The sequence below is a fragment of the Gadus morhua genome, chromosome 4 (assembly GCF_902167405.1).
Source record: "Gadus morhua chromosome 4, gadMor3.0, whole genome shotgun sequence".
Lineage (NCBI taxonomy): Eukaryota > Metazoa > Chordata > Actinopteri > Gadiformes > Gadidae > Gadus > Gadus morhua.
The window spans coordinates 6776710-6801843 of NC_044051.1; the positions used below are offsets into that span (position 1 = coordinate 6776710).

General features: G+C 50.0%; 2 protein-coding genes across 2 annotated transcripts in view; one reads left to right on the forward strand and one right to left on the reverse strand.

Annotated features, from left to right (window-relative positions):
• Positions 1 to 16074, forward strand: part of LOC115542165 (anoctamin-4) — a 50193-nt gene extending 34119 nt beyond the window's left edge. The window contains exons 16-29 of the mRNA XM_030354319.1: positions 1812 to 1894; positions 2838 to 2978; positions 3416 to 3580; positions 5410 to 5446; positions 5837 to 5948; positions 6978 to 7035; positions 8334 to 8431; positions 10209 to 10351; positions 10644 to 10796; positions 11817 to 11964; positions 12383 to 12502; positions 13488 to 13593; positions 14015 to 14243; positions 15226 to 16074. Coding sequence (XP_030210179.1) covers positions 1812 to 1894; positions 2838 to 2978; positions 3416 to 3580; positions 5410 to 5446; positions 5837 to 5948; positions 6978 to 7035; positions 8334 to 8431; positions 10209 to 10351; positions 10644 to 10796; positions 11817 to 11964; positions 12383 to 12502; positions 13488 to 13593; positions 14015 to 14212 — 1562 coding nt within the window. The 3' untranslated portion in view covers positions 14213 to 14243; positions 15226 to 16074. The remainder of the gene's footprint in view (positions 1 to 1811; positions 1895 to 2837; positions 2979 to 3415; positions 3581 to 5409; positions 5447 to 5836; positions 5949 to 6977; positions 7036 to 8333; positions 8432 to 10208; positions 10352 to 10643; positions 10797 to 11816; positions 11965 to 12382; positions 12503 to 13487; positions 13594 to 14014; positions 14244 to 15225) is intronic.
• Positions 16075 to 20086: 4012 nt separating this feature from the next.
• LOC115543133 (amphoterin-induced protein 2-like) lies at positions 20087 to 23401 on the reverse strand. Its single transcript, XM_030355686.1, is given in 2 exon segments — positions 20087 to 22594; positions 22596 to 23401. Coding segments are annotated over 2 exon segments (1689 nt in total). The 3' UTR covers positions 20087 to 21711.
• Positions 23402 to 25134: the final 1733 nt, after the last annotated feature.

A 25134-nucleotide genomic window follows, 5' to 3' on the forward strand; every position in this document is an offset into this window, starting at 1 on the left:
TTGATAACTCATTTCATTCTTTATTAATAATTATTCTACTTCATTTAAGAATGCTTGATTCTGATTGGCTGGGAGGAGGGCATTAACCCGGCAGGTTGCCCGCTGACTTGTCGTTTCTACTTGCTGCTGACTGAGCACAGCGTCATCAAATAGTAGATCAATACGCCGCTTGTATTTTGGGGAATACTTCATTCTGATTGGCTTCAGGGTGTCCATTAATCCCTGATATATAGACACCTGCTAGTTCCAGTCAAATTGTCTGTTCAGCCTTCAAAACGAGAGCTGATAAATTGTGAAAAATGAAATAAATTGTAATCAGACAACGCGGTTATATGCTATAGATCCTAGAGTATCTGTGGTATAAAGGCTGGGACAAATTTCGAATTATAAATATGTACAATACATAACGTAAGCTCTCTGGCTTTCTGTTTCATAAGAACCTTACGGGAGGGTAATGATTGTTCCAAGTATTAGTCAAACCCTCAGGCGTTATCAGGGAAACTAAATTTATGGCTTGTGTAAACCGTTATATTTGGATTGTAAAACGCATGAAAATATAAATAAATGATCTTCATTTATTTTCTTTGGCCAGTGACCATGGTATAAGCGGGGTAATGCCCTTCGAGGTGTCCAAAACATGTTTGATCGATCGTAATTAAAGGGGAATACTTTTTGAGAAACAGAGTATACGCCTGCAATACGAATAACAAAAAGCATAATTATTAAAGTATTTGAATTGTTTTATTATGTTGGCAAGAAAGAAGTAGAATAAACGGGATAATCACCTCAAGGCAAACTCAAACTCAAACTGTTTGATATGCCGGGCATATCAAACTTTTATTGCCCTGCCTCGCGATGATTATCCCTTACATATTACATGGATATGGAGGGCGCCGTATTTATGTGTCCTAGGTTTAATGCTCCCTTTAGAACAATAAAGAGGAACATTTAAATGAGTTCCAACGCTGATCTGAACCGTTCTTCCTCCAAGAAGCCATTCCGAAACTCATCCCGAACTCTGCGGCCGTTTACGACGACTAAACGTTCCGATCCGTTGCCATGGTGAAGATTTGGGATAGGGTTGAAAGATCCGGTTGTGTTATAATCCAATGTAATAATTATATAGCCTACCGTAATTGGAGCAAAGCCACATTTGGCTAACAAAAAGACGTACATTTTTATAGATATACAAAGACAATGAATGGATCGACTCATCGATCTGAGACCCCTAGAAGGAGGGTTTTGGGGTCCTATCACTGTGACCCCCCCGTGACCCCCCCCCCGCCCACACAGTAACACTGTCTAGGCGGAGAAGAGCAGAGATCTTAATATTTATGCAGTCTTCACGTCCATCACAGCAAAGTGGTTGAATCGGACATGTGCAGCATATTAATGGCTACATTTCAAACACTGATAAACATTTTAAATCCAACATTATTTGTGTTAATCACAGCGCCCTGCCAAAGGCTTTGGGTCCGACTCCGGCGTCTGGCTCCAATGAGCCAGACGCCCCTCCCCCCTTGCGCCCCAGCACCAAACACACTTTTAATAAACGACCCTGAGGTAAACAGTCAGGGAACGAGCCTCCACCCCGCTGTCTAGAGATGGTCTGGTCCACTTCCTGTGTGTCCCCCCCGTTGTGTCTGCGATGGTCTGGTCCACTTCCTTTGTGTCCCCCCCGTTGTGTCTGAGATGGTCTGGTCCGCTTCCTGTGTGTCCCCCCGTTGTGACTGAGATGGTGTGGTCCACTTCCTGTGTGTCCACTTCCTGTGTGTCTGAGATGGCCTGGTCCACTTCCTGTGTGTCCCCAGCCACGGTGTTCCTGGAGTTCTGGAAGCGGCGCCGGGCCACGCTGGCCTACGACTGGGACCTGATCGACTGGGAGGAGGAGGAGGTGAGGACCACACGCAGTAGGACACCATGCCGCTGCAGGTAGGTCCCCACCAGGGGGACCACCTCCGCTGCAGAGACCCAGGGGGGGACCACCTCCGCTGCAGAGACCCAGGGGGGGACCACCTCCGCTGCAGAGACCCAGGGGGGGACCACCTCCGCTGCAGAGACCCAGGGGGGTGGGGGTCCCAGGGGGGACCACCTCCGCTGCGGAGACCCAGGGGGGTGGGGGTCCCAGGGGGGACCACCTCCGCTGCAGAGACCCAGGGGGGGACCACCTCCGCTGCAGAGACCCAGGGGGGTGGGGGTCCCATGGGGGATCACCTCCGCTGCAGAGACCCAGGGGAGCGGGGGTCCCATGGGGGACAACTTCCGCCGCAGAACCCCAGTCTTGTGGGGGTCCCAGAGTCTCCACAGGGGGTGAACACCAGGGGAGACGACGCTGTAGACACCGTGGTAGCAGCTCCCCTTCTGAATGGTTCTTTTGACGTGAAAGAGCGGATCAAAGTACTTTTATCTCTTCATTACCCTCTCTGGCTCGTCTCGTCTCTCGTCTCGTATTTTATGTTCATAAAATACATGATGTGATTATTAATGATTATTATTTTTACAAAATGAGGCATGAGACACATTCAAGTGTTCACGTTAAAGATCCAGAACCAAAGCATTGAACAAAAGTACAAAGCAAGCTACGAGTTTCAGCAGGCGATACCGCATCCCAGACCGCTCGTCATGGGAACGGACCGTGTGAATCACAGGATGGGAGGGTCTTAAGCCTTTCCCGATACGAAATTGAAGCGACCCAATTCAGCATGAATTAGCACGGGTTATGAACCCATCTCGTGTCCTCAACGTACCTCCTCATGTGTGTGTGTGTCCTCACCGTACCTCCTCATGTGTGTGTGTGTTCTCACCGTACCTCCTCATGTGTGTGTGTGTGGTCCCAGGAGGAGATCCGGCCCCAGTTCGAGGCCAAGTACTCCAAGAAGGAGCGGATGAACCCCATCTCGGGGAAGCCCGAGCCGTACCAGGCCTTCACCGACAAGTACAGCCGCCTGGTGGTCTCCGCCTCCGGGATCTTCTTCATGGTGAGACCCCCTGGTCCCCACCTCACCTCCTCCCCACCCCCTGGTCCTTCTGGGGACCATGGGGATCTGGTTCATGGTAGACCCCCAAGAAGACCCCAAGACCCTTGGGGACTGGAGGAGCATGAGGGGGTCTCCATTGAGAACACAACTAGAGCACCATAAACCTCTTAAAACCGTGTGTGCTCATTTGTGTGTTTTTGTGTTTGTGTGTGTGTGTGTGTGTGTGTGTGTGCGTGTGTGTGTGTGTGTGTGCGTGTGCGTGTGCGTGTGTGTGTGTGTGAATGTGTATTTGCGTGTTTATGCTTATGTGTGTGTGTTTGTGCTTATGTGTGTGTATTTGTGCTTATCTATGCGTATTTGTGCGTGGTTGCGTATGTGTGTCTGTATGCTTGCGTATGTGTGTGCGTATGCGTGTGTGTGTGTGTGTGTGTGTGTAGATCCTGGTGGTGATCGCGGCGGTCTTTGGCATCGTGATCTACCGCGTCATCACCATCAGCACCTTCGCGGCGTTCGGCTGGGCGCTGATCCGGAACAACTCCCAGGTGGCCACCACCGGCACCGCCGTCTGCATCAACTTCTGCATGATCATGCTGCTCAACGTGGTGAGTCCTCTCACGGGCGCGCTCTCACGGGCGCGCTCTCACGGGCGCGCTCTCACCGGCGCGCTCTCACCGGCGCGCTCTTTCACAAGTGTTTTTCGCGGGCGTGCTTTCACGGGCACACTGTCAAACGGGTACACTCTCACGGGCGTTTTCACGGGCGCACTCAAACAGGCGCTCTCAAACGGGCGCTATCATTGTTTCTCGTCCGCTGTTACCTGCTCTCTCTCTCTCCCTCTCTTTTTCTCACTCTCTCTCTCTCTCGCTCTCTCCCTCTCTCTCTCTCTCTCTCTCTTGTTCTCTCTCTCTCTCTCTCTTTTTCTCACTCTCTCCTTCTTTCTCTCTCCCTCTCTCTCTCTCTCTCTCTCTTTTTCTCACTCTCTCCCTCTCTCTCTCTTTTTCTCAATCTCTCCCTCTCTCTCTCTCTCTAAAACTCTTGATTCTAACCTGCTGCACTTTAAGATACTGTAGCTACTTGATGATATATGCTATCGTACTTTATAATTAAGCGTAGGATTAAAGTCATGTAGTCAAGGCTTCCATCAAAAGCGTCTTAAAGTGAGAGTGTTTATTTGTGGTTCATGATATTGAGGAGCCGGCTAGACCTCTTTCAAGCTTGCCTTCAATACTGGGGAACCGACCAAAATAGTGGCATCAAATCATAAACATTAACCCATATAAAGATGAAGAAGAGTTTCCATGGTTAGGATATAAACAGGTTAGTCAATCTAAAGAGGATGTTTGGTTAGCCTACCTTAGTTCTAAATCAGCTGAGGCGGTTGCTTAATGTTAAAAACACGACCTTCAGGGGTTCGCCAAGTTAAGTATGTACTTTTATTTATTCTGCTTCTTCAAGCAGCGTAACTATAAAGCCGAGTTGTACTTTGTAGATTCAGGGCCCGGGTAAAGTGGCTGGGGGTTCTTGGCGTGTGTCCACCTGCGCTATGAGGGGTGGTGTTCGGGTGTCCTAATTCCTGGGGAGAAACGGGAGTCAAGCTCCAGAGTCTCCAGGTGTCGGGGTGGGGGGGCTCATTAGGGTGTCGCCCGTGGCCGCAGGGGGGCGTGTCCTCAGCCAGCGTTTGAAAGGCACACTTTTATCCTCGCTGTTTTATAATTGGGTGCGGTGTTGTGTTTTGGTTTTTTGTCCACGGGGAAGAATTGATTCTGTAACCTGGGGGGGAAGATAAAGAACATCATTTGCGTTTAATCCTACAGACTCGACCAGCGCACACACAGAAAAAACAAGCAACGTTGCATTTTAGCTCCGGCGCATTTGTCATTTTCATCAAAGCCTGAACACAGTGACGTATATTAACAGCCCTGTGGGCAGGTAGACATAATCACGACTCAACTTTAAACAAATTCAAGCTTTTGAAACAAAAATAACTGCTGTTCTACCAAAGTGTTACGGCCAGTCAACCGGAAAACTTTTTTCAAAAAAGTTGAATCATCTTTCAGTTGGTATATTAAAGGTGGTGTAGTAGCTAGCGTGTTCCACTCCCATCTTTCAGTTGGTATATTAAAGGTGGTGTAGTAGCTAGCGTGTTCCACTCCCATCTTTCAGTTGGTATATTAAAGGTGGTGTAGTAGCTAGCGTGTTCCACTCCCATCTTTCAGTTGGTATATTAAAGGTGGTGTAGTAGCTAGCGTGTTCCACTCCCATCTTTCAGTTGGTATATTAAAGGTGGTGTAGTAGCTAGCGTGTTCCACTCCCATCTTTCAGTTGGTATATTAAAGGTAGTGTAGTAGCTAGCTAGAACTCGCTTCTGTATTCAAGGGTGTAATAAAAGCTTCTGTATTTATGACCTCAATTTCAATGTTGTCTTTTCCAGCTGTACGAAAAGGTGGCTATCCTGCTCACCAATTTAGGTAAGTTGTATATTCCATAATACTTTTAAGTGTCTGCTAAAAGCTTTTTCTATCAATAATTTCACACTTTGGAGTAGCGCAAAAGTACAGCTTTCATTCGTTTTTATTTATTTATTTCGGCATAGATATGTATGTAGTCCAATAACCTAGGATTCAGTTTTGTAAAATGTGCTATTTATTGTTTTATACATTCTGCTGTCATAAAGTATTTTCTCAGTTTAGTCAACATTGCTGTCCAAAAACATCCATTGCTATAATACACACTGTGAATACTGTATAGAATTAGCCTGAATAGAGCTTGAGCAGGTATAAACATGTGAGCATGTACATCTGGAAATGCTGTTTCTGTGTACCGGTACTTTAAACGTTGTTTCTACGTCTCTCTTACAGAGCAGCCTCGCACAGAGTCTGAGTGGGAGAACAGCTTCACCCTCAAGATGTTCCTCTTCCAGTTTGTGAATCTCAACAGCTCCACCTTCTACATCGCCTTCTTCCTCGGAAGGTACGGTTCTAAAGCACCTTCTTTCCGGGTAGGTAAGGTTCTACATCGCCTTCTTTCTGGAGAGGTAAGGTTCTAAAGCACCTTCTTCCCGGGGAGGTACTGTTCGACATAAGGTTCGACATCGCCGTCTTCCTGGAGCCGTTCCTAAAGAGCCAGCTAATCTAAACCGTTTTATTTTAAGCACCTCAGCATAACGATGCGATGTGTGACGCATTTCATACATCCCTCACCCTAACGCTCGTACACAACGACGGTACTAAAAGAGTAACACAAAGTTGCCGTGGCTCGTAACACACAACCCTCCTTCTTAGACCCCACAACACATATGATCTCAGAGTGTTTGAAGGCCAGCTGAGGAATGGGTTCGCCGGCCCTTTAAGGCGGCGACCTTATACGGCAGGGCATTCAAAGAACAGCCTCTGGTTACTGCATCCTCCACACTCATCATGACTGCGTAGCGCTCTCTGTTAATGCATATCTCCTCTATTGTTTGTACGCCGTGTTGATTTTAGTCTGCTAGGGTAACTTCTTTAGACTAGCCTAATTCACAAAGTCCTTTTTTTTTTACAGAATAGCAGTTTAACAACTGTTTGGAAGTCTGATGATTGGTCCTCGCCATATAAGCAGAGAAGAGAGCGAGAGCGGCCCTCAGAAGTCATTTCTCCCTGGGGGGGGGGGGGGGGGGTAGCACAGATTGCAACAGTATTTCTTCAGTGAAGCACTACAGCTTCCTTCATGCATTTCACCCCCCAGCCAAGAAAACCGCTTAGACACTATGTTCCCTAATCGTTCAGAACCTGAACCATTAACAAACCAGCGGTGATCAGGGAAAATGTAAAGAAATTATGTCTCTCTCTCTCTCTCTCTCTCTCTCTCTCTCTCTCTCTCTCTCTCTCTCTCTCTCTCTCTCTCTCTCTCTCTCCCCCTCGCTCTCTCCCCCTCGCTCTCTCGCTCTTTTCTCTCTCTCGCTCTTTTCTCTCTCTCTCTCTCTCTCTCTCTCTCTCTCTCTCTCTCCCCCCCCCCCTATAGGTTCACGGGTCGTCCGGGGGCATATCTACGCCTCATTAATCGCTGGAAACTGGAAGAAGTGAGTAAATACTTCCAAACTCCCTGCAGGGAACCGCAAAGCATTGTGGGAGCTTGTGTTTGAAAGAGAAAATATTTAAATTTCCACCATTACTGTAAAAGCCCCCCCATCAGGCATTTAACCCCCATCAGCAGGAACTCATTGTTCCTATATATTAAGAATGATTACCATATTAGGACTTCCAGCAGTGTGTGTGTGTCTGTGTGTCAGTATAGCTCCAAGTTTGCCATCTCATGCTGCCTGCTGATTGGCTGAGCAGAGTAACGCAGTGAAGAGCAACATAAATAATAACAACAAAATTGTTGTCTGGAACCAAAGCGGTTTCTAACATAACGTATGTTTCTAACGCGGTCGACGCGCTGCTGTCCAGGTGCTCACCATCGATCGGTTGTCCTTTTGGTTTCTGAAAGCGTCATAAATCGACTTACTTGTATTGCTGCTCGATTATGGAAAAAATCATAATCACGATTTTATTGGTCATGATTATTCAAACGGTTATTTTTGTGTTTGGAAACATGATGAATTTATTCAGCATTTCTCTTAAAAGAAACACTTGTAACTGAGCACTTTGAAATTTCCCATAAAAAAAATACACAAAATGGATAGATACTGCTAAAATAAGAAATAATGTAAAAAAAAATGCATCCAGCTTTACATTTTTCTAAAAAATGTCATCCAAACATTGTATGAAAAAATCAAAAATAAATTTCAACTAGATTATGTTAATTTACCGATAGTTTGAGCCAAAAATTTGAATTGGGATCAATATTTGATTAGTCACACTGGCCTCCTTCCTTGTGGGCAGACCCGACGTTGTTTTGTTTAATGATGACCAGAACACAGCATAAAGCCCTCTTATGAGCACGCCGTTATGCTTCAGTGGTTTTGATGTGCGTTTCCTTGTGTTGTGTTGTAACCGTCTCCCTGTTTCCTTGTGTGTGGCTTTGTTGTGTTGTGTGTCTGTGTTGTGTTTTTTGACTGTTGTGCGTCCGTGTTGTGCGTCTGTGTTGTGCGTCCATTTTGTTTGGCTGTGTCTGCGTTGTGTGTCTTTGTTGTGTGGCTATGTTGTGTTTCTGGGTCTGCGTTGTGTTTCTGTGTTGTGCGTCTGTGTTGTGTGTCTGTCCATGTTCTGCGTCTGTGTCGTGTTGTGTGTCTGTGTTGTGTGGTTCTGTTGTGTGTCTCTGTCTGTGTTGTGCGTCTGTGTTGTGCGTCTCTGTCCGTGTTGTGCGGTTCTGTTGTGTGTCTGCGTTGTGTGTCTGTGTTGTGTGTCTGTTGTGCGTCTGTGTTGTGCGTCCCAGTGCCACCCCAGCGGCTGCCTCATAGACCTGTGCCTGCAGATGGGGATCATCATGGTGCTGAAGCAGACCTGGAACAACTTCATGGAGCTGGGCTACCCGTGAGTCTGACCCCAGGACCTGGTCCTCTTAGGGGGGCTACCCGTGAGTCTGACCCCAGGACCCGGTCCTCTTAGGGGGGCTACCCGTGAGTCTGACCCCAGGACCTGGTCCTCTTAGGGGGGCTACCCGTGAGTCTGACCCCAGGACCCGGTCCTCTTAGGGGGGCTTCCAGTGAGTCTGACCCCAGGACCCGGTCCTCTTAGGGGGGCTCCCCGTGAGTCTCTGACCCCAGGACCCGGTCCTCTTAGGGGGGCTCCCCGTGAGTCTGACCCAGGACCTGGTCCTCTTAGGGGGGCTACCCGTGAGTCTGACCCCAGGACCCTGTCCTCTTAGGGGGGGCTACCCGTGAGTCTGACCCCAGGCCCTGGTCCTCTTAGGGGGGCTACCCGTGAGTCTGACCCAGGACCTGGTCCTCTTAGGGGGGCTACCCGTGAGTCTGACCCCAGGACCTGGTCCTCTTAGTGGGGCTACCCGTGAGTCTGACCCCAGGACCCGGTCCTCTTAGGGGGGCTACCCGTGAGTCTGACCCCAGGTCCCGGTTCTGTTAGGGGGGATCCCCATGAATCTCTGACCCCCAGGACCCGGTTCTGTTAGGGGGGATCCCCATGAATCTCTGACCCCCAGACCTGGTTCTGTTAGGGGGCCATCAGACCTAGAGGCCCTCATGAGGGAACGTCTTATCACCCTCCACGGTCTGAAGCCGCTTCGGCCTGCCTCTGAACCGGCTTCAATCCGAGGGCACATGGTAAGTGGACTGCATTTATACAGCGCTCTTTTGATACAAATACAATATTGCCTGACATTCACCCGTTCATGCGCACATTCACAAACCGACGGTTGCGTCAGCCAGGCAAGGTGACAGCCAGCTCGTCGGGAGCAGTCAGGGTGAGGTGCCTTGCTCAGGGACACTTGGACACTCAACTAGGAGAAGCTGGGGGTTCGAACTAGCAACCTTGCGGTTACCAGTCAACCCGCTCTGCCTCTATAGCCGCCACATGCCTGAAGCCACACTGGTGTCCGGTCTAGGCTGGTTCGTCTTAAACCCGCTCCATCGAGCAGCAGAGCGAAACTAGAGATTTAGGAAGCCTGGGCGAGCTGGGTCCCTACGGAGCGACTGTTGGAATGCAGCCCAAAGCCAAGTGGCAGAATTCAGCCGGGATGCGGGTGCAGCAGTGAAGTATAGGTCCACTTAGAGAGGCCAGCTGGGAGGAGGCTCAGGGGACGGAGGGGACCAGCTGGCCGAGCGTTCCAGTGCCTGCTCCGGCCTGGATCAAACTAGGAAGACACACTTCTGCTCCGCAAGGAGTTTACTTCTGGATGGGTTTCCTATTGGAAGCCAGGCTCTGAATTAACGGTCCTCATAATGTTTGTTTCCCCTCTGGGACGGCTGAAACGGTCTGAAACTGGAGTTGAGTTTGCGACGCCGAAACACACATGCACATTTATATATTAGCCTCATAGCATACCTGCCTATGTCACCTTTTGCGGTTAATTTTGTATTTAGTGTAAAGAAAAGAAAAAAGGCCTCATTCTATTAGATGACTTGGGCTGAAAGTGATTATGGAATGTAAAAAGCACTCTGATTGGTTGAGGATATGGCCAATGAGGCACAGTGAATCAGCAGTGTCAGGAGAGTAGAGTTGGGTTAGATATCACAATCCGGCCAAAATATGACTTGGGCAATTATGCTATGAGACTGAGTCAACGCTCCACATGGGCCTTTAGTAAGAACTCCTGTGTTTCTTTAATTGGACTCTTAACCTGCGGCTGTGATAGGCTGATCCAGAACTGGTGGACGCGGCGGCGGCTGCGACGCGAGCACGGACAGAAGGCCAAGGACGGCTTCCCCCAGTGGGAGCGGGATTACAACCTGCAACCCATGAACGTCTACGGGCTCTTTGATGAGTACCTGGAGATGAGTATGTTACGGAGGGCTGCACAGTATGCTACAGAGGGCCACACAGTATGCTACAGAGGGCCAGACAGTATGCTACAGAGGGCTACACAGTATGCTACAGAGGGCCACACAGTATGCTACAGAGGGCCACACAGTATGCTACAGAGTGCCACACAGTATGCTACAGAGTGCCACACAGTATGCTACAGAGGGCCACACAGTATGCTACAGAGGGCCACACAGTATGCTACTCTTGTTATGGACCCCAGGCCAGGCTTGTGACGCCCCCTTCTGGTGTTGTGTTCACTTCTCAGTCCTGCAGTTCGGCTTCACCACCATCTTCGTGGCGGCCTTCCCCCTGGCGCCGCTGCTGGCGCTGCTGAACAACATCATCGAGATCCGCCTGGACGCCTACAAGTTCGTCACGCAGTGGCGCCGCCCGCTGCCCTCGCAGGCCAAAGACATCGGTGAGCCCGCCCCCCCCCCCCCACACCAACGAAGAAGAAGTGCACGGCTCCCATGGCTCGGGACAGCGGGGGCTATGCACGTCCCTGAAGCTGAAGAACTCATTAAGAAATATAATCGATAGAGGTTATCAATTACTACAGAGACTCCAAAGAGGTTATGGTGATATTGATCTTGGTGCTGTTATTGCAGTAATAAGAACCAATCAACAACATATTGACTAGGTTTCTAAAGCACTTTTCTTGCCAGAGCAGCGAGTTAGAAGCAGCTTAGCAGTGAATGCCTCACGTGCACTAAACACACACACACGCAGTAAACACACACACATGCACGCACCGATATCACACTCCTTTGCAGGTGGTACACTAGGAAGAGAGTGGGAATCGCACCTGCCTGCATCGCTTGTGTGCATGCTTGTGCATTTGAGTGTGTGTGTGTGTGTGTGTGTGTGTGTGTGTGTGTGTGTGTGTGTGTGTGTGTGTGTGTGCGTTGTGTTAGTGCGAGTGCGCCTGTGTGAGTCTATGCTTGTCTATTCATGCATATGCGTGTGTACGCAGGGTTCATGCATGCATGTGTGTGTGTGTGTATGTGTTCATGTGTGTATGTGTGTTCATGTTTGTGTGTTCGTGTGTGCGTGCATGCGTTCATGTGCGTGCAATCATGTGTGTTTGCGTCCAAGCGTGTGTGTGTGTGTGTGTTTCCATGTGTGCGTGTGCATTCATTCATGTGTGTGCTTCCAAGTGTGTGTGTGTATGCATTCATTCATGTGTGTGTTTCCATGTGTGTGTGTGTGTGTATGCATTCATTCATGTGTGTGTTTCCATGTGTGTGTGTGTACTGTGTATGCATTCATTCATGTGTGTGTTTCCATGTGTGTGTGTGTGTATGCATTCATTCATGTGTGTGTTTCCATGTGTGTGTGTGTGTATGCTTTCATTCATGTGTGTGTTTCCATGTGTGTGTGTGTGTGTGTGTATGTATTCATTCATGCGTGTGCGTCCGTGTGTGTGTGTTCCCCACAGGGATCTGGTACGGCATCCTGGAAGGGATCGGCATCCTGTCGGTCATCACCAACGCCTTCGTCATCGCCGTGACGTCCGACTTCATCCCCCGCCTCGTCTACGCCTACAAGTACGGCCCGTGTGCCGGTCAGGGCCGTGCCGGGCAGCGGTGAGCAGAGAGGACACCGCCGCAGCCTGGACTACCGTCGTTAGGACCCGTCTAAAGGCTTAGTTGTCAACAATCAATCAATCAATCAATCAATCAATCAATCAAACTTAATGTAACACCAAGCATGCGTTGTGTCAATGGTTCCACGTTGACGCACCGTGTTGACCACACAGTCGCTTCGACGGAGTCGGGAACCTTTTGGTTCTGCGTCGGGTTCGCGTTAAGAGGACCACAGCCCTCGCTGCGGCGTCGCCTCGACGCAAGGTTAACATTTTTGGGAGGCGCACGTCAGGCCCTTGGGGTGGACGCAAGGAGGGTCCGCAAGGACGTAATGGGTCCGTAAACCCCCTTTGCGTTGCGTCGACATGGAACCATAACTAAGCCTTAACGGTCTGTTAACATCTCTCACCTTGTCCAGGTGCATGATGGGATACGTCAACGCCAGTCTGTCCGTGTTCCGCGTCGCCGACTTTGAGAAGAAGTCGGAGCCCACGACCAACGGCTCGGAGATGTTCGGAGACGCCGTCAAATTCTGCAGGTAGGCTAATGTTAGGCTAACGTTGCTACTGCAGAGAGGCTAACGTTAGGCTAACGTTAATACTGCAGCTAGGCTAATGTTAGGCTAACGTTAATACTGCAGGTAGGCTAACGTTAGGCTGACGTTACTACTGCAGGTAGGCTAACGTTAGGCTAACGTCAATACTGCAGGTGGCCTAACGTTAGGCTGACGTTACTACTGCAGGTAGGCTAACGTTAGGCTGACGTTACTACTGCAGGTAGGCTAACGTTAGGCTGACGTTACTACTGCAGGTAGGCTAACGTTAGGCTGACGTTACTACTGCAGGTAGGCTAACGTTAGGCTGACGTTACAACTGCAGGTAGGCTAACGTTAGGCTGACGTTACTACTGCAGGGAGGCTAACGTTAGGCTGACGTTACTACTTCAGGTAGGCTAACGTTAGGCTGACGTTACTACTGCAGGGAGGCTAACGTTAGGCTGACGTTACTACTGCAGGTAGGCTAATGTTACTACTGCAGGGAGGCTAATGTTGCTACAGCAGGTAGGCTAACGTTGCTAGTGCAGGGAGGCTGAAGTTGCTGCTGCAGGTAGGTTAGTAGGCTATTGAGTGAGTCCTGCAGGTTAGGGTACTACTCTGGGTTTAACCCTCATTAGGGTCAGTATCGTTTTCTCCTTGGGTTTTGGATCTGGTCCACTCAGCACAGCTTGGAGCGCATCTTGTTTTAGTACTGTGTGTGTGTGTGTGTGTGTGTGTGTGTGTGTGTGTGTGTGTGTGTGTGTGTGTGTGTGTGTGTGTGTGTGTGTGTGTGTGTGTGTGTGCGCGTATGTTCATGTGTATGTGTTGTGCGTGTGCTCTGGTTCAATGTCAGTGACCTTCATCACGTATATATATATAAATGAGACCGACTAAATTTAATTCTGGGGCAGTATCCTCATCATCCTCATCATCATCATCATCCTGAGTGCGTGACGACCTTTGACCCCCGCCCCCCCCCCCCCCCCAGGTACCGTGACTATCGGGAGCCCCCAGTCTCGGCGGACCCCTACTCCTACACTCTGCAGTTCTGGCACGTTCTGGCGGCCAGGCTGGCCTTCATCATCGTCTTCGAGGTCAGTCTGACATCCCGCCGTCCTTCGTCCTCCTCCTCTGGCGGTGACGATGACGTGGGTACAGTAGTGGACCACTGAGCGTGTTCAGTAGAGCCTTCCGGAGGATCCTCAGAGCCAGGTCGAACAGGATGGCCGGTTCTTCCGCTCTGCTAGGAGTCGCTTCGTCTTCCTCTTCAGTTGCTGTTTATTCATTTCTTTATTTTCTGTATTTATATGTTTACATTTAGATTTAGGTCATTTATAATCGCATTGTGTAGATATAAATGGATACAATTTTTTTTTATAAAACATATATAGATGTAATATTACATTATTACAATATAACGAAGGAACAATATGTTCACCGTGTAACCATGGCCCAGGTGTCCCTCCAGCCAGGTACGTCCCTCCCCTCTAACCCTCTGATTGGCCGGCTCCACAGCACCTGGTGTTCGCCATCAAGACGCTGATCGCCTACCTGATCCCGGACCTGCCCAAGGACCTGCGGGACCGCATGCGGCGGGAGAAGTACCTGATCCAGGAGATGATGTACGAGGCGGAGCTGGAGCGGCTGCAGAAGGAGAAGAACGAACGGAAGAGGAGGAAGGAGCGCAACGGCCACCACAAGGAGTGGCCCTGAGGGGGGCGGGACCAGCGCTGAGCCGCTGCAGGTGAGGAGAGAGGGCCTGTGATTGACAGGCCCTATGGGATCCCCGTAACCAATCAGGAGAGAGATGGCCTGATTGGTCAGAAATTTGCCAGAGGTTCAAAATCTAAATATCTTCATGCTGATCCAGGGTCAGTCTATCAGACCTGATGTTCTCACAGAACCTCACTAACCTCACTAACCTCACTCACTAACAGCTGACGGATGACAGGCATTTATAACAAATGAATCGAAAGCATAGAGGTCGTACATACAGGCTCTCTTAATGTCCATTCATAGTCCGGCCATAGCTGCACTAAACTAAACACACAATGTCAGACCTCCACTCTAACCCCAGCATGGGGCTAGAGCTCCCCCTAGTGGCGGACCTCGGTAAGGCCTGACTCTACAACCTCAGCTGCACCATGTAGCTTGTGGACAGGCCCCAAGACTCAAAGAATACATCTCTCTCACCCCACGACCTATATACCTTCTTAAAGGGCCCCTTTCGTACCACCAGGTGTGAGCTTTAGCAGCCATTTCAAACCGTTGGAAAATCAGCCTTTTCCTGTGTTTTAATGATATCACAAGTGGGCGTGTCCACCTAGATGTATGACCGGCAGATAAGCAACATTTGCCACAGTCCACTGGGTAGGCTGGTCGACTGATCTATCCAGGATACATCTAGGTGGACACACCCCCTTGTGATGTCACTCAGGCACAAGTGGGAGACTTTCAAACGGCTTGTCACGGCTGATCACCCTCACACCTGGTGGTGAAATAGGGGCCCTTTAAGTGTGTATTATGATCTCACCTGTTGGTGAAATAGGGGCCCTTTAATTGTGTATTAGGATCTCACCTGGTGGTGAAATAGGGGCCCTTTAAGTGTGTATTAGGATCTCACCTGGCGGTGAACTAGGGGCCCTTTAAGTGTGTCTTATGATCTCACCTGATGGTGAAATAGGGGCCCTTTAAGTGTCGCTGACCCTTGACCTGTCTCTCCCCAGCGGCCCGGTCTCTTCCCATTAGACCCTCGGAGGACCATGTAGTGGGAGGGGGTAGTTCCTGCATGACGTCGCGTCCCTGGGCCCTCCTCTCGGCCCGTCTGACCAGGGGCCCGACTTTAAAAAAAGATAAACAACGGGGGGGGGGGGGACAACAACAACTGCATCCAGTGTGGTCTCTCACGGCCTCGCTCAACCACCCTGTGTTTGACGCCGCTGGCTACTAACGTCTCCTCACGGGAGAGAGGATCCAAAATGGACGCCTGGTTGAGTCGATCACCGGGGCTAACTTCTTTGTCTTGGTTTTTTTTTCCTCGGACAGCTGCTATTAATTCAACAGTTTCTTCATGTTGAGCTTATCGGTTTTGGTGTGTTTTTATTTGTTCACCCCAACCTGTCGTCTGTCCTCTCTTGCTGCTGCCTCGTAAGACTCATTAACCTCAACCTGGAGCGCCTGAATGTAAAGCGAGAATAACTCTGACTCTTGTCTTTTACATTTTTAAACCGAACTAACCGGGCTAACCCACCAGGGCTCGCTAACGCTACGCTAACTGAATGAGAAGTTCTGTTTACATCCTTCCCTTCGGTCGAGAAACGTGTAGGGTAGAAGCTGATAGTGTTTCCTTTGTTGTAAATAAAGAGATATATTTAAGGGAATGTCAGATAGGCCATTTTGTTCCTCTGTAGTGTAGTGCAATAAATAAATAAATTAACTCTAATAATAGATTATTCACGTTTAGAAATGTGACTCATCTAGATCGTGGCAGGGGCCATGAAAGCTTACACCTGCATTGCCTTTCATTGAATTTAAATTGATGACCGCAGTAATAAATAAAGAATATTTATTGTCTATATTTTGTGTGAGTTTCCTCTGTGGGATTTGAATCCTTGATCCAAATTATTCTTCTGGAAACTGAAAAGCTTTACATAGGGAAGGGAGATTTGTATATGCATGGAATATAAATGAAACAATGAACACACCTAACCTGGATGTTTCACACACACACACGCACATACACACACGAATGGATTCACAATGCTCAGCAATACTGCAGAGGGCAGCATTTCTTTTGAAACGGACCGTTATTTAAAATTAATCTGTCATTTCACCTCTAACTTTTGGCATGACATTGTGTAACAGTGTGTAATGATTCATATATTAATTTGATATTATCCTTGAGCTCATTAATCATGGTATTCACTGCGTTTACTTTGAGACTTGGGGCCAAACACTGAATCAATGAGGATATTCGTATAACTAAATATGATCATTGAACACATCAACAAAAGTCTTATCAAGTTAATTTGATATTAAACTTTATCCAGGATAAGGTATCATTTATTAAATCAATACGAGCCAAAGCACGTGGATGTGTGTTGTTTGACCTGCCAGGTACTGACGTTCTTGTAAACATGCGTACACAATTTATTTTCTCTATTTAAAGTGTCTCTTTTCCGATACAGACTGTAGACTGTCAAAATTAAGGCAAACCCCGAATTACACAACTGCCTCAAATCCCTGGACCGCCACTTAGTTAAGGAGATTCTAACGCTGCTCAGGGAGGATAAGCATCTGCAGGAAATACACAAACTATGAATCATCCATCACCAACAACCACCACGAACACCACAACCAACATCTCCAAATGAACAGCTTTTTCACCAGACGATACAGCCTGCACCCATTTCCTGATCGTGTCTTTGGTCGCTTCTTCACCCTTCAAAGGATATTCAGATCATCCAAACCGTGGCCTTCAGGGCCAGGTGATGAATCTGTCTGTCAGGGTGTTCGATTCCCAGTCAGTAAGGCAACGTTACTGGGGTCAGTCCTGCAGTCAGACCCGAAATTCGACGGAATCCTGAGGCCTCTATAATCTGAAACCCATACATTTAAATCTGATTCAGCTCAGGCCTGAAGCATCTGCCAAAACCCCTTAATAGTAAATACTAAATAAGTGACGAAAAAACATTAAATGTGCATGGGCTCATCCCATAGCCTGTCAGTGGCCATGATTGGACTTGGGTAGTTATATTATTTAAACGTGTTCCCGACCTCCTGCATGGATTACCGCGCGGCCGTCGGCGCGACAACTTTCCATTTTGATTATTAATCGCGCGGGACCGAGGAAGCATGTCGCCGTGTTTCCGACCCGGGCGACTCCTCCACCCCGCACCGTAAGAGGATTAACTCAGAACACGGACCGTTGCGTAAGGCTGGCCGGGGATCGCATCCCGATCTGCCTGTGTTCGGTGCGTCAGATGGGTTTAGAGATTTCCTTATGTTGGATGTTTGTTGTCGTGTGAGAATATCTCTAGTTACAGTCCATTTTTCGCCTTTCTGCTGCACGTCTCTATACTGGTGGATGGTGGTTCGTGCCCTGTCTAGGTTTTATACTGGGAGATGCCAAGCATCTCCACAGTCTTCTACTGGTGGAGGAGCTTCTCATTACAACTAAACTTTAGTCTTATACTGGTAGACACTGGAAGAGGCCCAGTTATACTGGTAGACACTGGGAGAGGCCAATCTACTGTGGGACAGTGGGAGGCCAATCTACTGTGGGACAGCCCGGTATAACCCCAGTCTTCTACTGGTTTTACTGGAACCTGCCCAGTACAACCACAGTCTTCTACTAGTGGACAATGGGAGCTTCCCATTACAGCCACAGTGTGATACTGGTTTAACTGGGAGCAGTCCAGTAATATCAGTCCGGTAAATGGTGGACACTGGGAGAAATCCAGTTGCAACAATGTCATAAAACTGGTTGACACTGGTATTCGCCCAGTACAACAGCTCTATCCTCCTGTTAGCTAGGCCTACTGGTGGACTGGACGGACACTGATTGATACCAAAGCACTAATCACGACGTTTGGCTGGTCCCGCCTCTTCCTGTTGACAAGGCATCTATATTGTAGGTTACCAGCCACCGTGCGTGTGTGTGTGTGTGTGTGTGTGTGTGTGTGTGTGTGTGTGTGTGTGTGTGTGTGTGTGTGTGTGTGTGTGTGTGTGTGTGTGTGTGTGTGTGTGTGTGTGTGTGTGTGTGTGTGTGCGTGCGTGCGTGCTTGCGCGCGCGCACGTGCCCGCCACCAAAGGCACATCTCTGCCAAAAAAACAAAACCCAGCTTCCTTGTTGCTGTTGCCACGGCGACACAGCTGACACTTCCACGTTTGCTGACCTTCAGTCTTATCTCTCTTCCTTTCAATTCCTCCGGTTCTTTACTTCGTTTTATATTTAAAAGCATTTACGTTATATACATCTAGATATTTACATTTATAATATTTCCCGCACATACTGTGTATCAATAATTCACACGGAAAATGATTGTTCACAGTAGGCTATTATGTTTTTATTGATTGGGCTGCGTTCCAAATCATGGAACGCAGCCCGTTCATTTATAATCTGATGAATCAGAACATTTCTTCTTGTGTTTTTACCAAGAAACTCGTCAACCCTTCCATGAATTCATCTCCCTTCCATCCTGTCGCCCTGATGTCTAATCCCGGATCCAGTAGGCCTGCTATGTTAAGAGGATATTATCTCATCTAAAATCAGATTAACGGGAGTCACTACTTGATATTCAACATGTGTGTCGCTCTGTCGTCCCCTCTACCCAAAGCTGCGGTGGTAACATCAGACCACCTCTCTACCTACGGCCTGTATCCCGGAGGGATGGTGGTAGGAGGTGAGACTGAACAATCTCATTAATTTAATGAGGGCCTGGATGAGTCACTTCAGTGATGTGTTAATTAGGCAATTATCCTCATGAGATACACCTGTGTTTCCTCTAACGAGCGACGCCGTGATATAACCACGGACCCCTTTTCACAGCTGGCGCCCGTGACGCTAATTGATCTCTAGGATGACCTGATAGTAATTAGTGTTTGAGGAAGAGTGGACACACGCGCGCACACGACACAACGCCGTCCGACCGCTGATCAGCTGACGTCAGCGGCGGCGCGTCACGACTCGCGAGGCGGCTGCGTTCCAGCTGTGAACCGCACCTTGTCTCCTGTCGCACGAGGCGAGGACGGGCGTCCTGTCACTGGCTGTCTGATGGACCCCCCCCCTCCTCGCTCCATATCACACCCCGTCTGGGAGTGTCTGCTGCAGCGATAGGTCAACACACAACCCTGTCACGTTGAATCGTTTTCACACCTCCTCGCTTCATACTCAGGTGTCGACTAGAAAAAGAAAAAACGGCGTTTTCTTAAAAGTTTTTCTTTAAACTGTAGGCCTACATGAGTAGGACTAGTAATATCCTTCTCTACTAACACCTCTGTGTTGATAGATTGTCTATTAATGCCTTTTAAGGCTTGCTGTGTTATGGTGTAGCAATTGTCTTTACCAATACACCACAGGGTGGCTTTAGGCTTCTATTGAGGAGTAGACCGTGAGAGATGAGTTGGCTCTAAGCCAGCTGGTCAGCCAATGTAGCCTACAATAATTAGCCTTAGATTCATTTGACTTTGAATCAGGTTTTAACAGACAGATGAAGCATTAAGATGGTTGTGATTTTTAATAAAACCTAAATAGTGTTCTGCCTCAACCTGTGGAATAAAAACAGAGAAAAGTATAGTAAAACACATTTAGCCATCAGGTTTATTCTGGTGGTTTCTCATTTAGTACAACAGCCAAACATCTTCACAGGGGGACGCGTTAGTTCATCCAGAACGAAGACATCTGCCTTACAATCATCTCATGTTCTTTTACAAAGTATAATTTACACATGAATCAGGATGGACACACGGGCCTGCGGACTGAAACCAGCAGCCTCACTTTACCTGGATGGGGGGGGGGGGGGGGGGGGGGGGGGGGGGGGCTGTAGTAGGGGTGTTGGGATGGGGTGTGGGGGTGTATGTGGGTCAGGGTGGGGTCTATGTGGGTCAGGGTGGGTTGTAGCCGATTTAAATTGATGACCGCCGTAATCATTCTAATTTAAGCTTACTGGGTCGTCTAGGCGCGGCTCGGAGACGGCTCAGTCTCTGGTCTGAGCAGGAGGGGATCCGTTTCCTCCGAGCGAGCGCTGACGTTTGTCTGTTGGTTGGTTTGTGTTGCTCTGACGGTTGTGGTCGTTGTGGTTGTTGTGGCCAGTGGGGGAATGAATCTGGGTCCCTGCTCCGTATTAGTGCTGTACTGAAGAAGGGATTTATTCGGGATGATAGATGATGGAGACCTTATTTAAATATTTTTTATTTAATTACGATTGCCTTCAATAAGACATGCTTTTTAAAGCAGAATCGATGCGTCAATAAAGCTTCTGGCGTTCTGCTCGCAGCTTGGACCATCTCAAGAGTGATGATGACTCCCTCAAGGGGCAATCCTTCCTCACACACAAACATCAAAACCAACGCCACAAAGAAGTGATCTTCCCACTGTCCCAAACAAAGCTGTGAATAAATGGAAAGGAGCCACGTTTTGTAAGCCCTGAACATCAACCAGAATAGTATTGATTCCATGTGACGAGTGAACAACGTAGGAAGCTCTGTTTACTTCATGAACCATTTGCTCTCCCCAATAGTAGGTCTGAGTTTAGAAGACACACACCGGTCACCCTGAGAGGGCTCGGAGTAATGCTGAAGACCACTGCCACAGTGCAGTGTGTTTTAGAACATCATGTTGTCCAAGTAGGTGTGATGATGGTTGGAACGCGCCCACGTTTAGAGCACAACACTGATGCATCCTGGGAGTTACGTCCCTCAAACAGAAGATTGATTCAATGCGCAGTAGCTGGAAGTATTCTAGGGGGACCGTCTTTTAAAACAGGACATGGAAAACATGTTTGCCGCTGTGTGTGTCGTAACGCACGCACACACGCACATGCACAGTGACCGCACAAAAATCATCTTCTGACGGTTTGTACACACACCGCGCTCCACTTATTTATACATAACTCGTTAGTAGTTATGAATTGAACGATTCATTATAAAAAAATACATAGAAAATAGCAAAGTTAATGAGAGAATTTGGCAACGGATACGGAAACTTTTGCTACCAACATTTCTCCATGGAAATTACTCAATGTCCTGCATAATAAAATGTTAATAAGATTGTGTATGGAAATACCTCTGGTGTTTAGTATTCCCAATGCGTCCGGGAACCCTTACCGCAAATTGTCCTTTAACGCTTGACTTCTTTATACGACCCATCTACGGTTTATGTGGAGGAACCGATTTTTCCCACAATGCACGGCTGCCTGGATGCGTTCCATTTGTGTCCACCACTTGACCGTTTCACTCGCTCTTCACGGATCCTATTTTACTAATCTTCCTCCACCACAGTAGACTGGGCCGACTGGGAACCAGTTAAGGTTGGATAGTAATGAAGTGAGTCACAGTGTTGACCTCCGCAGAGTCCTGCTCCGCACACACACACACACACACACACACACACACACACACACACACACACACACACACACACACAGACACACACTCCTCCACCTAGCGTTAAAAGCGTGAAAAGGTGGAGCGAGGAGGAGGTCTGTTTCTAGCTACACCACCTGTTGGCCGGGGTTAGAGTTGTTCCTCCCCCCAATGGCCCCGCCTCCGTTCTTCAGGATGCTCTCTGTCGCCATGCCGACGACGAGGCCCGTCGCCGTGCCGACGGTAATGCCCGGGTCACAGCCGCCGGCCGCTCCGGCCACGCCCTTATCTCCGTCCTCCTCCGCCCCTCGCGGCTCCAGGAACGCCACCCGCTTCCCGTTGTGGCTCCGCCTCTCCCGGGACTCCGCCTCCCCGGGGTCGGAGCACAGCAGGGAGGCGCGGCCCCCGCAGCCCGTCGTCGCCTCCCCGGACCCCCCGCCCCCTCCTCTCCCCCGGTCGCCGCGGCAACGGCAGGGCGTGAGGTAGAGGTAGAGCAGCACCAGCACGATGCTGACCACGCACGACGCCAGGGTGGTGAAGGCCGTGTTGAAGTGCTCCGCCCCCCGGCGCCGGCCGCCCCCTCTGGCCCCGCCCCCGCCCTGGCTCTTGTTCCCCACCAGGACACTGACCTCGCCGTCGGCCCCGCCCCGCTCCTCCTCGCCGCCGCACTCGGGCTCGGGCGGGGCGCCGCGGGCCGCCACGCAGGTGTAGGCGCCGGCGTCGGCCGCCACCGCCCCGCGGATCTCCAGGGCGCCGCTGGGGAGGACCCGGACCCGCCGCAGGGTGGCGTTGCCATGGTCACCGCCGTCGCCGTCGCCGGAGGAGGTGGAGGAGGAGTTGAGGACGGCGCCGGGCGTGAGCCAGAACACCGTCTGGTTCTCCCGGAGGGGCGGGGCCAAGCCCGGGCACGGGACCGTCAGCCAATCGCCCGGCTCGATCTGATAAACCCCGCCCACGAGAGACACCAGGTCCTGGGTGTTTGCGGTGGAGGTGGTGGAGGTGGAGCAGCCTCCCCCCCCCCCCCGCCCCACAGGGGTACTCCGCCCTGAAGTCCAGCAGCGGGCGGTACCGCCGCCGGCACCAGAAGCCCAGCAGCGCCCGCAGCGCGCAGTCGCACACCAGGGGGTTGCCCTGCAGGTACACCTGCGGCCGGGCCCCCAGGGCCAGCAGGCTCTGCACGGGCAGCGCCGTCAGCGCGTTGGACGACAGGTCCAGCAGCGCCAGGTGGGCGGGGCGGGGCCGGCCCTCAAGCAGCTCCAGGGGGACGGCGGCCAGCCGGTTCCCCGCCAGGTACAGCCGCCGCAGGCCGCGCAGGCCCGACAGCGCCCCGGGCTCCACCGCCGCGATCCGGTTCCCGAAGAGCAGCAGCACCTCCAGCCCGGGCAGGGCGCCCCGACCGAAGGCCGACGCCCGCACGGCCGCCAGCCGGTTGGAGGACAGGTCCAGGTGGACGAGGTGCGGCGTGAGGGCGAAGGCGTCGGGCTCCACGCCGGCGATGGCGTTGCGGGCCAGCAGCAGGGAGGCGAGGCGGCGGAGGGGCCGCGGCGCGCTCCAGTTGGCGGGCAGCGTGGCCAGCAGGTTGTGGCTGAGGTCCAGGTGAGCCGCCCACGACGGGACGTCCCGGGGCCAGCGGGAGAGCCCGGCGCCGCTGCAGGAGATGATGTCGCTGGCGCAGAGGCAGCCGCGCGGGCAGGCGAGCGCCGCGGAAGAGGAGGGGCGGAGCCAGCAGAGAAGGGGGAGGAGCAACGCCGCGACGCAGGAGGAGGTGGGGGAGGAGGGGAGGGCGGGACGGCGCGGAGAACCGGTGGAGGGAAACATTGTCTCCCTCTTGGTGGTGGTGGTGGTGGTGGTGGTGGTGGCGGTGGTGGTGGTGGTGGTGGTGTTCGTGGTCGTGGTGGTGGGTGGGGTGGGACTCAGGTTCCAGGGTCAGGGTGAACTCACAGGAGCCGGTTAGAGGGGATTATATCTGGGGATTTCCTTTCCCAAGGCACCCTGGGGAGAACAACAAGCAACAAGTTAAGGAATAGTTTAGCTTGTTAATAATATCTATCGTTCTCTCTATCACTCCTTCTATTTTTCTATTGCTCGTGAATAAATCTATATCTACTGTATCTATCTCTCAATCTGACTATCTAATAAATCTATATATATATATATCTGACTGACATATAAGACATGTCTATCCATCGATCTAACTATCTATCTAACTGACTGACTCTCAATAGATCTATCTTTCTAGCTCTCTATCTTTTTATAGAGCAACAAATGCAAATTTAATCAAAGAGTGACTTCCTGGTTTATGGTGACGTTAGTAATTTTGACAGCCAGTTTAAAAGATTTTAAAAAAAGAAGACGTTTTTATTTATAATTTCGCCGAGGGATTGAATGATGATCATTTAATTAAATTAAGGACAATGACATTTGCTCTAGCTGACATCTTAAATAACACCCGATGACTTTCTGTGATGTGAGGAATATGAGATGACCGCAAAACTATTCGGCTCATCGCGCTCGATCTAAAGTTAACAAAAAACATGAAATGTATCGGAAACCAAAACGTAAGAAGTAGAAGATATTGACTCACCGTCCAGCTGCAGCCTCGTGTCTAAAACCATCTTCTACTACTTAACAGCATCATGTCCTAGAAGCCGAGGAGAGAGGAGGTAGTGTCCCTCGTGACGGATCCATCCTTGCTCTTCTCGGGTAAACACTCAGGTCCTCCCGTGAGGCTCTCGTCCCTCGGTTGGATGTTCACCTGGAGGTCGGGTTACGCGCTGGTCTCCTGGGACACGCGGAGACGCGGAACCAATCAGCAGCGAGGCGAGGGCAGACCCTGAAGGTGTGCGTGTGTGTGTGAGTGTGTGTTTGTGAGAGCGTACACAACGGTCCCCAGCCGTTGCCTGGATGCTGCTGAAAGAAGTGCGCGGAGTCGACGCGTAAAGATACGAGCCTGCAGTGACGCTCCTGAGCGATGCGCTATTGATGAAAGCTAACACAGACGAACAAATAAAAGTTATTATGTAGTCGACTAAATCATTTTTAATTATTATAATGAGGTACGTAGTGTTGAGATGGTGGGTGATATGATACATCAATCCCCTAATCTTTGGTCCCGTATATCATTTTTTATTTTCAAATAAACATAAGAAAACAAAATGACAGGCAGGTATGGTGCAGTCAGTCAGTCAGAGGGCTGTGATAGAGAATACAGGAGACCTGAAACACCTGCAGTGTGCAACAAGGTCACAAGGAACGTGTGTGTACAGTGTGTGTGTGTGTGTGTGTGTGTGTGTGTGTGTGTGTGTGTGTGTGTGTGTGTGTGTGTGTGTGTGTGTGTGTGTGTGTGTGCGTGCTTACAAAGCTTCATTTTATTACAATTCAACTGTGTGCTCTCATGCACGGCCATTAGGTAATGCATCACATTTAATCTCAAGACCTGCTCTCACATTCAAAGGTTTCTTCATCGTCTGTCCCCCATCATCTTCCTCCTGGTCGGTCACGGTCAGACTTGTCTCTCCCCATCTCTCCTTCTCCTTCTCCTTCTCCTCCTT